General features: G+C 44.6%; 1 protein-coding gene across 1 annotated transcript; it reads right to left on the bottom strand.

The window, feature by feature from the left end:
* Positions 1-359: 359 nt before the first annotated feature.
* On the bottom strand, positions 360-11,429 carry LOC115101420 (zinc finger Y-chromosomal protein 1-like). Its single transcript, XM_029620896.2, has 8 exons — positions 10,796-11,429; positions 4,907-5,003; positions 4,380-4,715; positions 4,083-4,232; positions 3,867-3,974; positions 3,661-3,795; positions 3,363-3,509; positions 360-3,190 (listed from the first exon to the last, which is right to left on the bottom strand). The coding sequence occupies exons 2-8, from the start codon at positions 4,971-4,973 to the stop codon at positions 1,911-1,913; spliced, it is 2,223 nt and encodes a 740-aa protein (XP_029476756.1). The 5' UTR covers positions 4,974-5,003; positions 10,796-11,429; the 3' UTR covers positions 360-1,910.
* Between the last annotated feature and the right edge of the window lie 748 nt (positions 11,430-12,177).

Here is a 12,177-nt window from a genome sequence, read left to right as displayed (position 1 = left end):
TCTAGCAATGATCAACAATCAACTTGACAGAGCTCAAATAAAAAAATATATAATAATGTGCAAATATTGTACAATCCAGGTTTGCAAAGCTCTTGGAAACTTACCCAAAGACTCCTTCTAAAGGTGATTCTAACATGTACTGACTCAGGGGTGTGAATACTTACATCAATTGGATATTTCAGTATTTAATTTCCAATACATTTTCAAAAATGTCTAAAAACATGTTTTCACTTTTATTAAATTAAAAAACGGTTCCATGTTTTATTCAGGCTGTAACAACAATATGGAATAAGTCAAGGGGTATGAGTACTTTCTGAAGGCAATGTATTGGTCAATTATTAAAAAGACAAACAAGCAGGTAAAATACTTTGCTTTTATTATCTTTTTTCATATCTTTTTTTTAACAAATACGTCAAGTACATCCATAACAACACAGTTCTGATTCCTCCTTTTATGTAAGTGTTTACATCTACACACTTTTTACAGATTTGTGTACAAAACAATAATTTACGTCCCATAGAATTCTAGTTACACTGAACTATACAACAAATTTCATGATGATGAAATAAATATAAAAACTCAAAATGATCACAGGGGAAGGAACTGTCGAAGCCAGAGTCCAAACATACCACGAGTTACATCTCTCTTCAGGGAACTAATACCGCTCACTGGTCACTGACATAAGTAGATGGGAGAATCTCAATCGCATACTCCTCGCATCCTCTCCTTCTCAAAATCCAATGGAGAAGGTCAGATGGGATGGACCTATGGCTCTCTCATCCAATAGGTTTTGAGGAGCGTGTAATGTTGTGATCATGAATTAGTGGTACCAGATAGTGTGCATCCTCACTCCGAAGGCCTTGCTGGTGCTGCATCACACTTCAGTCAGGTGTCTGATAATCAAGCTTATTAGGGGTAAAATAATGTGTATAAAGAGGGGTTTATGGGTTGGAGTTGATACTGCTTACCTGTATATTAGATCCCTCTACCCCGATGGCATGGTTGGCCACATCTAGTATCTCACTGTGTTAAGAAGCGAATCAACTAATAAACCTTCTCTGAAGCCGCAGCTTTTCCAAATGCCTTGGCTATTTGCTATGATGCAGTCAACTCCTTCACCGGACAGACAGTTCTCCTCAGAACAACAACGACAGTTCTTAGAATACCAAAGATAAGACAACAGGGAGATGTGGGGTCAGACTACCAGGAAGCACAATAGATACATTAACTGACATCCCTCACAACAGGCATACACACAAGCAAGCACTCAACTACATACAACACACATACTCTTCGTGTCTCAACGTTCAAAGCATCAGGTATAATTAATGAGTTCATGACTACTGCATTCATAATTCTTAAAATAAATTGGTGGCAAGTGCTATTAGAATTGAGTTAATCTCGACCACTCTGCTCAGTGGATCTGCCTTTTCTCTCAGCAGGTGAGTGTCCATTTTATTGTGTGAATACAAACAGCTTGTAGATCATATTTTATCTTAGTCGTGTGCCAAGTTAAAGTAGGCTTAAAAATCGCCACTTTAATAAAGAACTGATTGTGGCTGTGGAGTAAAAACTATGAATCTACAAAGACCTCAGAGAGACCTGCGACTCTTGCACATTCTGCCATGCAATACTGTCACCAGCAGGGGGACATGCAGATAAAGTGCAAGTCTGTACAGGGCTTTGTCACGTATTCCATAGGCCTTACACCGGTATATGTACACGTAAATTCATTTTCAGTTGCAGGAAAGTTGGCTTGAGAGTCATTGCAGTAAAAATAATAGATGTTCCCTGTTAATGCAGCAGACACACACACACACACACTCACACACACACATTCAATTGATTACGGTGTGGTGGTGGTTGCATTAGTGTTGTTCTGGTGGTATGAAGGGTGGGCAGTGCCAGGATCACTCTGCCTGCACCAAGTCCTTGTGGTGGCGTGCGATATGCTGGTTCTTCTCCGAGGGCCTGCGGAAGCCTTTAGAGCAGATCTCACAGCGGTGGGGGTAGTCTTTTGTGTGGATGGAGATCACATGGCGCTTGAAGCCTGAGGCATCCCCACTGCTGTAATCACAGTACTGACACTGGTACACCCTCCTCTCCCTGGGCCCTGTGGCCAAGCCCGCAGCACTAGAACTAGCACCAGGCACCAAAACCTGCTTCTTTGCCACCGGTGCACTGGCAGAGGCAGAAGCAGGGGAAGGTCCCAATAAGGTCCTTTTGGCTCCGTTCTTTTCAGGAGAGGCCTGTTGCTCCTTGGTGTGGACTGACAGGATATGGCGACTGAGCACAAAGGGGTCCGCGATCTTGAAGTTGCAGTGTCGGCACTGGTGCAGTTTCTTGGCACGGTGCGACGCCGAGTGCTTCTTCAGTTCGGACGGCCGGTGGAAACCTTTATCGCAGACTGCACATTTGTGGGGGTAGTCCTTGGTGTGCACCGATATGATGTGGCGCTTCAGGTCACTGGAGTTGGAGCTCTTGTGTTCACAGTGGGCACACTGGTGGGTTTTGGCCTCCTCGTGCGTCAGCCCGTGCTGCAGCAACTCCTCCTCCTCAGCAAAGGTCTGGAAGCAGCGTTCACACTTGAAGGGCATCTCTTTGCTGTGCTTGGTCTTGACATGCGTCTTCAGGTTGGAGGAATCAGCCGACTTGTAGTCGCAGTAGAGGCAAGAGTAAGGCTTTTCGCCGGTGTGCGTGCGCATGTGTTTCTTCAGCTCGGAGGGGTGCCGGAAACCCTTGCCACATTCCACACAAATGTGGGGAAAGCTCTTACTATGGACGGCCAGCAAGTGGCGATTGAGCAGTCCTTGTTCAGCCGTCTCATAGTCACAGAATTTGCACTTGTGCATCTTGTTGGCCTGTGAAGGCACAGGGCTCTTGGGCTCACGGTGGTGGTGCTGCAGTCGATGGGAGAACAGCGCCGCCTGCTGGTGGAACTCCTTGCCACACACCTCACACTCAAACAGAGCCTTGTTGCTCAGCGTGTGCACCTCCATGTGGTTATGAAGGCTGGCCTTCTTGTTGGTGGTGAAGTCACAGTCCGTGCACTGGTACTTTTTCCTGGTCAGGACATCCTGGTGGTGGTTTTTGGTGTGGCGCTTCAGGAAGCCTCGCGACTTGAACTTCTTGCCACAGAGCATGCAGGGATATACTGTCAGAGGCTGGCCATACGGACCAATGATGATGGCTAGGATGGGAAACAGCGAGAGAGAAGAAAATTAGGGCAGAAACATGACTCACAGATATCACTTGACGGTGTAAAAACAACAGATGGTCTGTATTCAAAAAAATTTACGTGAAAACCCAAGCCATAGAATCAGTACCAGATAGTTATTTTGTCCCATCTGACAGCTGTGTACCTGTCTGGACCTGGCGAGGCTCAGCCCTTGTTCTCTTGTTCTTGTTTCGTTGCCTGTTGAGCTTGTCCACTCCGTCTGATTCATCAATGTGCAGCAGAGCACTGGCAGCACCATTTCTGTTCTCACAGCTCTCACTGTCCTCAGAACCTGCAATAACACAGCAAACGTTCGATGCAAATGCACACCTTCTCTCACCCCTGCTAGAGCAGAGATACGTATCACTACAGAAGGCAGGTGAGCAAGAAGACATTATCTGCCTTGTTAAACTGTATGTTTGTATGTAACGTGTGTTACTGACCATACGTGGCTGCCCAGGCCACAGGCATGAAGTCCTTGCTGAGAGCCGTGCCGTCGTACGACCGCTCGTGGGTCACTGGTTCCTCACCCCCCACCACCACCTCCATATAAACCTCATCAGATATCTTTGATGAACCTGCAGGGTAACATACTAGTTACAACACAACCGTAAAAAACACACACACACACACATAATTGATCACTTACCATGGTCCCCCTGAGACATGTACACCATCTTCTCTCGGAGCGCTCGGCCTGTAGAGTCCGTCAGTGCCACATCCTCTGTGTCTCCATCACTGATGTCCACTGTTTCTCCTACACAGACAACCACACACTGATATAATACTCCTTGGTGATCAACTATTATAGGTTATAGAATCCCTCTTTCCTGAGGTACTAAACATTATTCATATGTCTCCTTACCCAGGTCATCCTCCCCAGAGTCTGCCTTGAAGATGTACACCTTGATCACCTCCTGGCCGTCCTCATCCTTCTCCACCTCCTGGTCCTCCTCGGCTCCCTCCACAGTCACCTCTGTGCCATCGTCTGACACCATCTTGCCTGCCTCATCCACTGGAGGAAGACGAAAAGAGAGAGACAGAGTGAGAGATCCATTCACTACTGGTCATTAGTTTAACTGTAATGTTTCCTTTATAAAGAGGCCAGATGACAGTGGTATTGATGTAGAACTGGAGAGGAGAGAAGCAGCCTGGTACTCACAGGAGATCATCAGGTAGTCCCCACAGCCGTCTGTGTCTTGCTCTGGGTCCAGTTCATCCTGGGTATGCCCATCTGCGACCATCACATCCTCATGAATGTCCCCCATGGCAACACCTTCGTCCTCGCCCTCCAGTGACATCACACACGTCTCCACGGCAACATCCTCATCCTCATCACAGTGCACATACTCAGACACCACGTCCTCAACAGCATCCTGGATCACCAGCTCGTCTGAAGCAAATCCATGCACCGCCATTCCCTCCCCCTCCCCCTCCGACACCAGCACAGTCTCCTGCAGCTCCACCACAAACTCCTCCCCTGCAGCACCACCCTCGTCTGGAACACATCAACACAGGAACAGTTGGATATATTCAGCATAGGCCTACATAAACATGCCGCAGAAAACACATTCATGCACTCTTACAGACAATAACAACAAAAAACTTGGAAGAAATGTTAGATTTTTGTGCAGAACAACGAACAGTACAGGGAATTACTCGAATGCGAAAACACAATTTTGCTATTACCTGATCCATGGAGAATGATTTTAGGCTCTTGGGAATGTAGTGCCAGCCTGGTCTCGTCCTCATCCATTGTCCTTACACCTCATTGGTCACTGCAGCACTGGAGGCAATAATTGACCAGTCAAATCAGTCACATAGGCCTAATGGCAACAAAATGAGTCTACCACAGGGGTGCAACTTTCACTGGGGACAGGGGAGACATGAACCCAACATATTCTAAAATTACATTTTTGTTCCCCCTGTTTTATCATTGCTGTGTGATACTAAAAGCGGCATAGGTGTGCTTAACCTCTTGCTCCTACCTGGCAGGCAGGCGTCCCATCTAGACATCTGGAAATGCAAATGCGCTACGCTAAATGCTAATAGTACTAGTTAAAACTCTAACGTTCATTAAAATACACATGCAGGGTATTGAATTAAAGCTACACTCGTTGTGAATCCAGGCAACAAGTCAGATTTTGAAAATGATTTTCGGCGAAAGCATGAGAAGCTATTATCTGATAGCATGTAACACCCCAAAAGACCCGCAGGGGACGTAAACAAAATAATTAGCATAGTCGTCGCTACACAAACCGCACAAATAAAATATAAAACATTCATTACCTTTGACCATCTTCTCTGTTGGCACTCCTAGATGTCCCATAATCACTATTGGGTCTTTTTTCCGATTAAATCGGTCCATATATAGCCTAGATATCGATCTATGAAGACTGTGTGATAAACGGAAAAAAATAGCGTCTTATAACGTAACGTCATTTTTTAAAATTAAAAAAGTCGACGATAAACTTTCACAAAACACTTCGAAATACTTTTGTAATGCAACTTTAGGTATTAGTAAACGTTAATAAGCGATCAAATTAATCACGAGACGAAGTGTATTCTATAGGTGTCCGTCTGGAAATACTGTCCGGCTAAATCTCAACCAAAATATCCGGTCGGAGACCGGAAGAAATGCGCTGCCTTGCGTCTGTTTGACCAAGAAACAAAGCCTAGGCAAATGACAAGACTCTAGACAACGTGTGGAAGCTGTAGGTATTGCAACCTCAGCCCCATTAAATGTGGTTCACCTTTATCAATGGGTTCAAGTCGCGCATGGATATTTTTTTCCATTTTCAGTGATCAGATTTTCCTGCACTTTTCGATGAAACGCACGTTCTGTTATAGTCACAGCCGTGATTTAACCAGTTTTATAAACGTCTGAGTGTTTTCTATCCACACATACTAATCATATGCATATACTATATTCCTGGCCTGAGTAGCAGGGCGCTGAAATGTTGCGCGATTTTTAACAGAATGTTCAAAAAAGTAGGGGGGAGGAGTAACAGGTTAAGAACCATGCGGAGGCCTCAGAGCGGTTGGGTAAGTTGTTTGCCGGTTCCAGCAGGCAGGATTTAGGACCGCACGGAAACCACAGAGCGTGCGGACAGGCTGTATGAAGGCAAAGCTATTATTATAGGACCAGCACGGTGCTGCTGCCTGCATCTGCTGTGCATTTTCTCCAGGTTGTAAAAGCAAGCAGAGCAGAAACTGGCTACATTTTATTTGATTGATGCAGCTGGCAAGGTAACTGTCGTTTGACTTAACAGAAAAAACGTATGTATTCCCAGTGCTGAGATAGTAGCGTAACTGACATGTAACATGACATGTTTCATCCCTCTCAAGAAGTTCTGTGTGAAGAGAACTAACTAGCTAGCTAATAGCTGCCACAGTTCTAGCCTCTAGCAATCTGTCAGATAGCAGCATCTAACAGCTGTTCTGTGTATGGAAATGTTTTGTAGCCTTTTTTGTCCTGTTTCAACAGAAGCAAATTAACTTGCCTAGTTTATGCTAGTTGATATAGAATTAGAGCTAGTCAAAAGTTGGCTAACGTTAGCTAGCCAGCTCACTAATTTCAGCTATTATTTTTGCCTCAATCACACTAGACCTGAATCAAATGAGGAAACCAGTGACCAAAAAATTTGAGGGACAATATTCAGACAGCGCAATGTGATTTTATATTAGTCACTATAGCAATGTAACGTTATTGATCTGTCAGTTTCTCTAGCTAATTCCCTACTTTTCACTCTGACATAGTATAAACAGTTCTACAGGCTACACTGTCATGGATAATATAATGTATAAATGTACACCAAGGTCATTATTTTTCAAGCCTCGTCTGAGCAGGATCAGATGGTGACAGGGGACTCAGCATGGTCAGGCAACCAGGGAAGACCAGTCTCACAGCACTGAGGTGAACTTTTGCAGATACAACACTTTACAACACTCTGTGTAGAAAACACTGGACAAGCCAGGCGCTTCATAGATTGAAACTATTTTAAGGCAGTCTGACAAATATCTAAAGTTGATTTCCAAAAAGTATCAAGGCTTGAGATGCTTTTCCCAATGACACAAAACACTCCAAGCAAAAATGTGAGGAAGACCTGGAGACACTATTGATGATGATGAATGGATACTGATATGTTTGAATGTCCAGTAATGTTCATGTATAGCGGCTAAGAAATGCATTGCTATTAATTGGAAGGTTGGTTATCTTCCCACAATGTCACAATGGATGGCAGAAATGTCAAGATATGCATCACTAGTAGAGGTCGGACAATTAATTAGAACGGCCGATAAATTAGGGCCGATTTCAAGTTTTCACAACAATCGGCGCCCAAAAATACTGATTTTCGATTGTTAAAAAAAAAAAAAAGTATACCTTTTATTTAACTAGAGACAGATATGAGTTTTTTGTCAGGGACAGCCCTATACCAGTCTGCTGTTCCCACATGCTTCAAGAGGGCCACCATTGTTCCTGTTGTTCCTGTTCCCAAGAAAGCTAAGGTAACTGAGCTAAACGACTACCGCCCCGTAGCACTCACTTCCGTCATCATGAAGTGCTTTGAGAGACTAGTCAAGGACCATATCACCTCCACCCTACCTGACACCCTAGACCCACTCCAATTTGCTTACCGCCCAAATAGGTCCACAGACGATGCAATCTCAACCATACTGCACACTGCCCTAACCCATCTGGACAAGAGGAATACCTATGTGAGAATGCTGTTCATCGACTACAGCTCGGCATTCAACACCATAGTACCCTCCAAGCTCGTCATCAAGCTCGAGACCCTGGGTCTCGACCCCGCCCTGTGCAACTGGGTACTGGACTTCCTGACGGGCCGCCCCCAGGTGGTGAGGGTAGGCAACAACATCTCCACCCCGCTGATCCTCAACACTGGGGCCCCACAAGGGTGCGTTCTGAGCCCTCTCCTGTACTCCCTGTTCACCCACGACTGCGTGGCCACGCACGCCTCCAACTCAATCATCAAGTCTGCGGAGGACACAACAGTGGTAGGCTTGATTACCAACAACGACGAGACGGCCTACAGGGAGGAGGTGAGGGCCCTCGGAGTGTGGTGTCAGGAAAATAACCTCACACTCAACGTCAACAAAACTAAGGAGATGATTGTGGACTTCAGGAAACAGCAGAGGGAACACCCCCCTATCCACATCGATGGAACAGTAGTGGAGAGGGTAGTAAGTTTTAAGTTCCTCGGCATACACATCACAGACAAACTGAATTGGTCCACTCACACAGACAGCATTGTGAAGAAGGCGCAGCAGCGCCTCTTCAACCTCAGGAGGCTGAAGAAATTCGGCTTGCACAATCGAGAGCATCCTGGCGGGCTGTATCACCGCCTGGTACGGCAACTGCTCCTCCCACAACCGTAAGGCTCTCCAGAGGGTAGTGAGGTCTGCACAACACATCACCGGGGGCAAACTACCTGCCCTCCAGGACACCTACACCACCCGATGTTACAGGAAGGCCATAAAGATCATCAAGGACAACAACCACCCGAGCCACTGCCTGTTCACCCCGCTATCATCCAGAAGGCGAGGTCAGTACGGGTGCATCAAAGCTGGGACCGAGAGACTGAAAAACAGCTTCTATCTCAAGGCCATCAGACTGTTAAACAGCCACCACTAACATTAAGTGGCTGCTGCCAACACACTGACACTGACTCAACTCCAGCCACTTTAATAATGGGAATTGATGGGAAATGATGTAAAATATATCACTAGCCACTTTAAACAATGCTACCTAATATGTTTACATACCCTACATTATTCATCTCATATGCATACGTATATACTGTACTCTATATCATCTACTGCATCCTTATGTAATACATGTATCACTAGCCACTTTAACTATGCCACTTTGTTTACATACTCATCTCATATGTATATACTGTACTCGATACCATCTACTGTATCTTGCCTATGCTGCTCTGTACCATCACTCATTCATATATCTTTATGTACATATTCTTTATCCCCTTACACTGTGTATAAGACAGTAGTTTTGGAATTGTTAGTTAGATTACTTGTTGGTTATTACTGCATTGTCGGAACTAGAAGCACAAGCATTTCGCTACACTCGCATTAACATCTGCTAACCATGTGTATGTGACAAATAAAATTTGATTTGATTTGGATTTGATAGAAATACAGGAAATGAGCTTTAGAAAAATCCTGAGCGAGGTCCCCCCCTGCCAGTTTGTCCCATAGTCTACCATATTCAAATCCTAAATCTCAAACATATTTTTATCTCTGACAAGAAGCAATCATGCTACAATGTAACATATATCATCAAGCACATGTATTTCACATCCTGTGAAATGTAGCCATGTCCCAATCGGTCTAGACATCAATTATATTGGTCTGCACTTTGGGGGCAATCTAAACTAGCTAGCTATTTTACTTGGCCTACTGCCTAAACCAAAATGAGGAAGGGTATAGGCAGCGATTAGGTTTATTACATCTGTGATAGGAATGAAAATATCATACTTTTGTTGTAATGTGCTTTGACATAACGAGCGACGTTTTCAGCCATACAAAAACATTACTATCTTAATCATTTACATTTACATTTAAGTCATTTAGCAGACGCTCTTATCCAGAGCGACTTACAAATTAATCCTCATAGTCTTGCAATGTGAAGGAATCCATGTGGTTACTTGCCGAAATGCATCGAGACAAAAAGAGTTTGGGCAACGTGCCGTTTAATTTCTCGACCAATTCACCCACCCCATGGTCAAATCTGACAGCAGTGGTGTGGGAGCACGAGACAGGCAGTGCAGCTGCATAATGAGCTGATCTGACTCAAAACCTCTAGCTGGCCTAACATGAAAATAGGAACGAACTCAGTACAAAAACGACTGGTATAATGTATATTTACGCAAGAAAACATTTAAGACTAAAGGTCTGCAAGCAAACAAAATAAGGACATTTCACCAAAAAATGGTTACGTCATACCTCATATAAATCAAACAGTAGCTCGTCTAGCTAAATGTGGTTAATGTTGTTTGGGGCAGCTTTGAGCTAGCTAACATAAATGGAAACATGAGTTTCATGACAAGAGCCCACACATCCATCCGATAGTCAATATGAATGCATGTAGTAGCTATTTCGCGAGCCACCTGAAAGGTTTATAGCTAGGTAACTATGGCGGCTACCCTGGCTAGCTAACGCCCATTTCCTTCAGTGTTTTCAAAAACAGAAGTACGCCATTTTGTGTTGGAAATCACTGGACAAACATTTTGCCCACTATTGCATAATAATGCATGCACAGTATCATATTTGAACATGGTGGCTACTATTGTATTTTGTGGGGGTATCTGACTAGCAGACGAACGTTACCGATGTTTAGAAAAATCCCCTCCCGGATTTTCTAGGCCGTAATTGTGGCCTGCTCAAGGCCTGGGCCCAAATAAGCAATAAAGGCCCAACTCCTCGTGCGCTTCTCCGCTTGTCAGATAGAAAAATAGAATAATGTAAACGCAATCACATATGCAAGGCATTTCATATGCTCCGTGCACATAAAAAAGCGCAAGATGACCTGCTTACCAGATTTTGTAGTACGGGTTGGCCTCTCTCCGTCGCTCGATTTCCAGGCCGTCCGGTTTCCCCAGACTCGGGCAGGATTCAATCGGGAGTTTGCGCTAGCTGGGCGGGCCGCTGAGGCGCAGGGAGGGAGGGGCCGAGACTTTCGAAGCTCCACTGATACTCAGAATCGCTACAGCCCCCAGCTCCGCCAGCACCAAGGCCGCCGTCAGCATTCACGTCACAGCCCGAAAGTCGTAGGAAAATGCGGAAGAAGTCTGGAAACCTAACTGGTAATTGCAGGCAGGCCACGATCAGGGACTCAACACCGCGTCTGTTTGCTTTGCATACCTTTTGAAAGACTGGTTTAGTTTGTTCATGTATTGGTTCATTGAATGTCTCTAAAAATCAAGAACAAACTGCGAGAACTTTAACTGCTGCCGCCATTAATTAGCAACATACTGTTATTTTACATCTATATTTAGCCCTGTATAAAACCCTTGGTTTGTTACTACCAACTTACACTACAGGTTAACTTCACGGCTACATATTTGCCATTGATTGACCACTTCTTCTTGGTCATTTTACACTATTTATTATTACAGTTGATATTCCTTGATCTTCTATCTTGCCTGCAATTTGATGTCTTTTGAGATAAGAACATATTTTGAATGTAGCAAGAGAGACCAGCTGACAGGGGGCTCGATTTCTTCCTGTGCTGAGGGACACGCTCTACCACATGTACGGTAAACGCCCAGGTCTCGTGTAGAAGCAGTAAAACACTTACACAAACAGTAGCCTATTCCCCAAGAAGTGTCTCCGTGCACAAAGCCCCACCTGTTAAGCACGGGACACGTACTTCTACAACACCCGTGACACTATAATAATAATGTAGCGGGAGAGAGAACAGCATCGATTTTACAGTTTTACGGTGCGGAGGCTACTGCTCTACCACCTGTAATACGAAAAAACAGGCCTCAGTTAAAGGCAATAGACCACTCACAGTCACACACTGTATTAAACAAAATACTTTATACGATTTGTGTGCAAAGAAAGAACAGAAAACTAACCCACCCATATGAGTGGAGCAGGGTAATGCTACCCATAGTCATTTTAATTCTATATCCTTTAGTCTTTTCCAGGTGAAGTTCTACAGTAGTTCAGATGGGCATCACATTGTCCAGAGCAGAGTTTCACTGCTTCCTCTTCCCCTCAAAATCTGAGAGGGAATCCTCACTGGAGTCTTCCTTCAGTCCCAATGGCACAACTATCTGGGGTGCTTCACAATACTTCCTTCCATGTCTTTTTCTCTTGTATAATTTTGGGCAGGTTCCATTCTCTAATGGTTGGTTTTATTCCTCTGTTACTTCATTATTCTCATCCTGTAGAAAGATGTAGAAAGAAAC

Source organism: Oncorhynchus nerka, linkage group LG19 (assembly GCF_034236695.1).
Source record: "Oncorhynchus nerka isolate Pitt River linkage group LG19, Oner_Uvic_2.0, whole genome shotgun sequence".
NCBI lineage: Eukaryota > Metazoa > Chordata > Actinopteri > Salmoniformes > Salmonidae > Oncorhynchus > Oncorhynchus nerka.
Note: the sequence above shows the minus strand (reverse complement) of the source record. Positions and strands in the feature narration are given on the sequence as shown.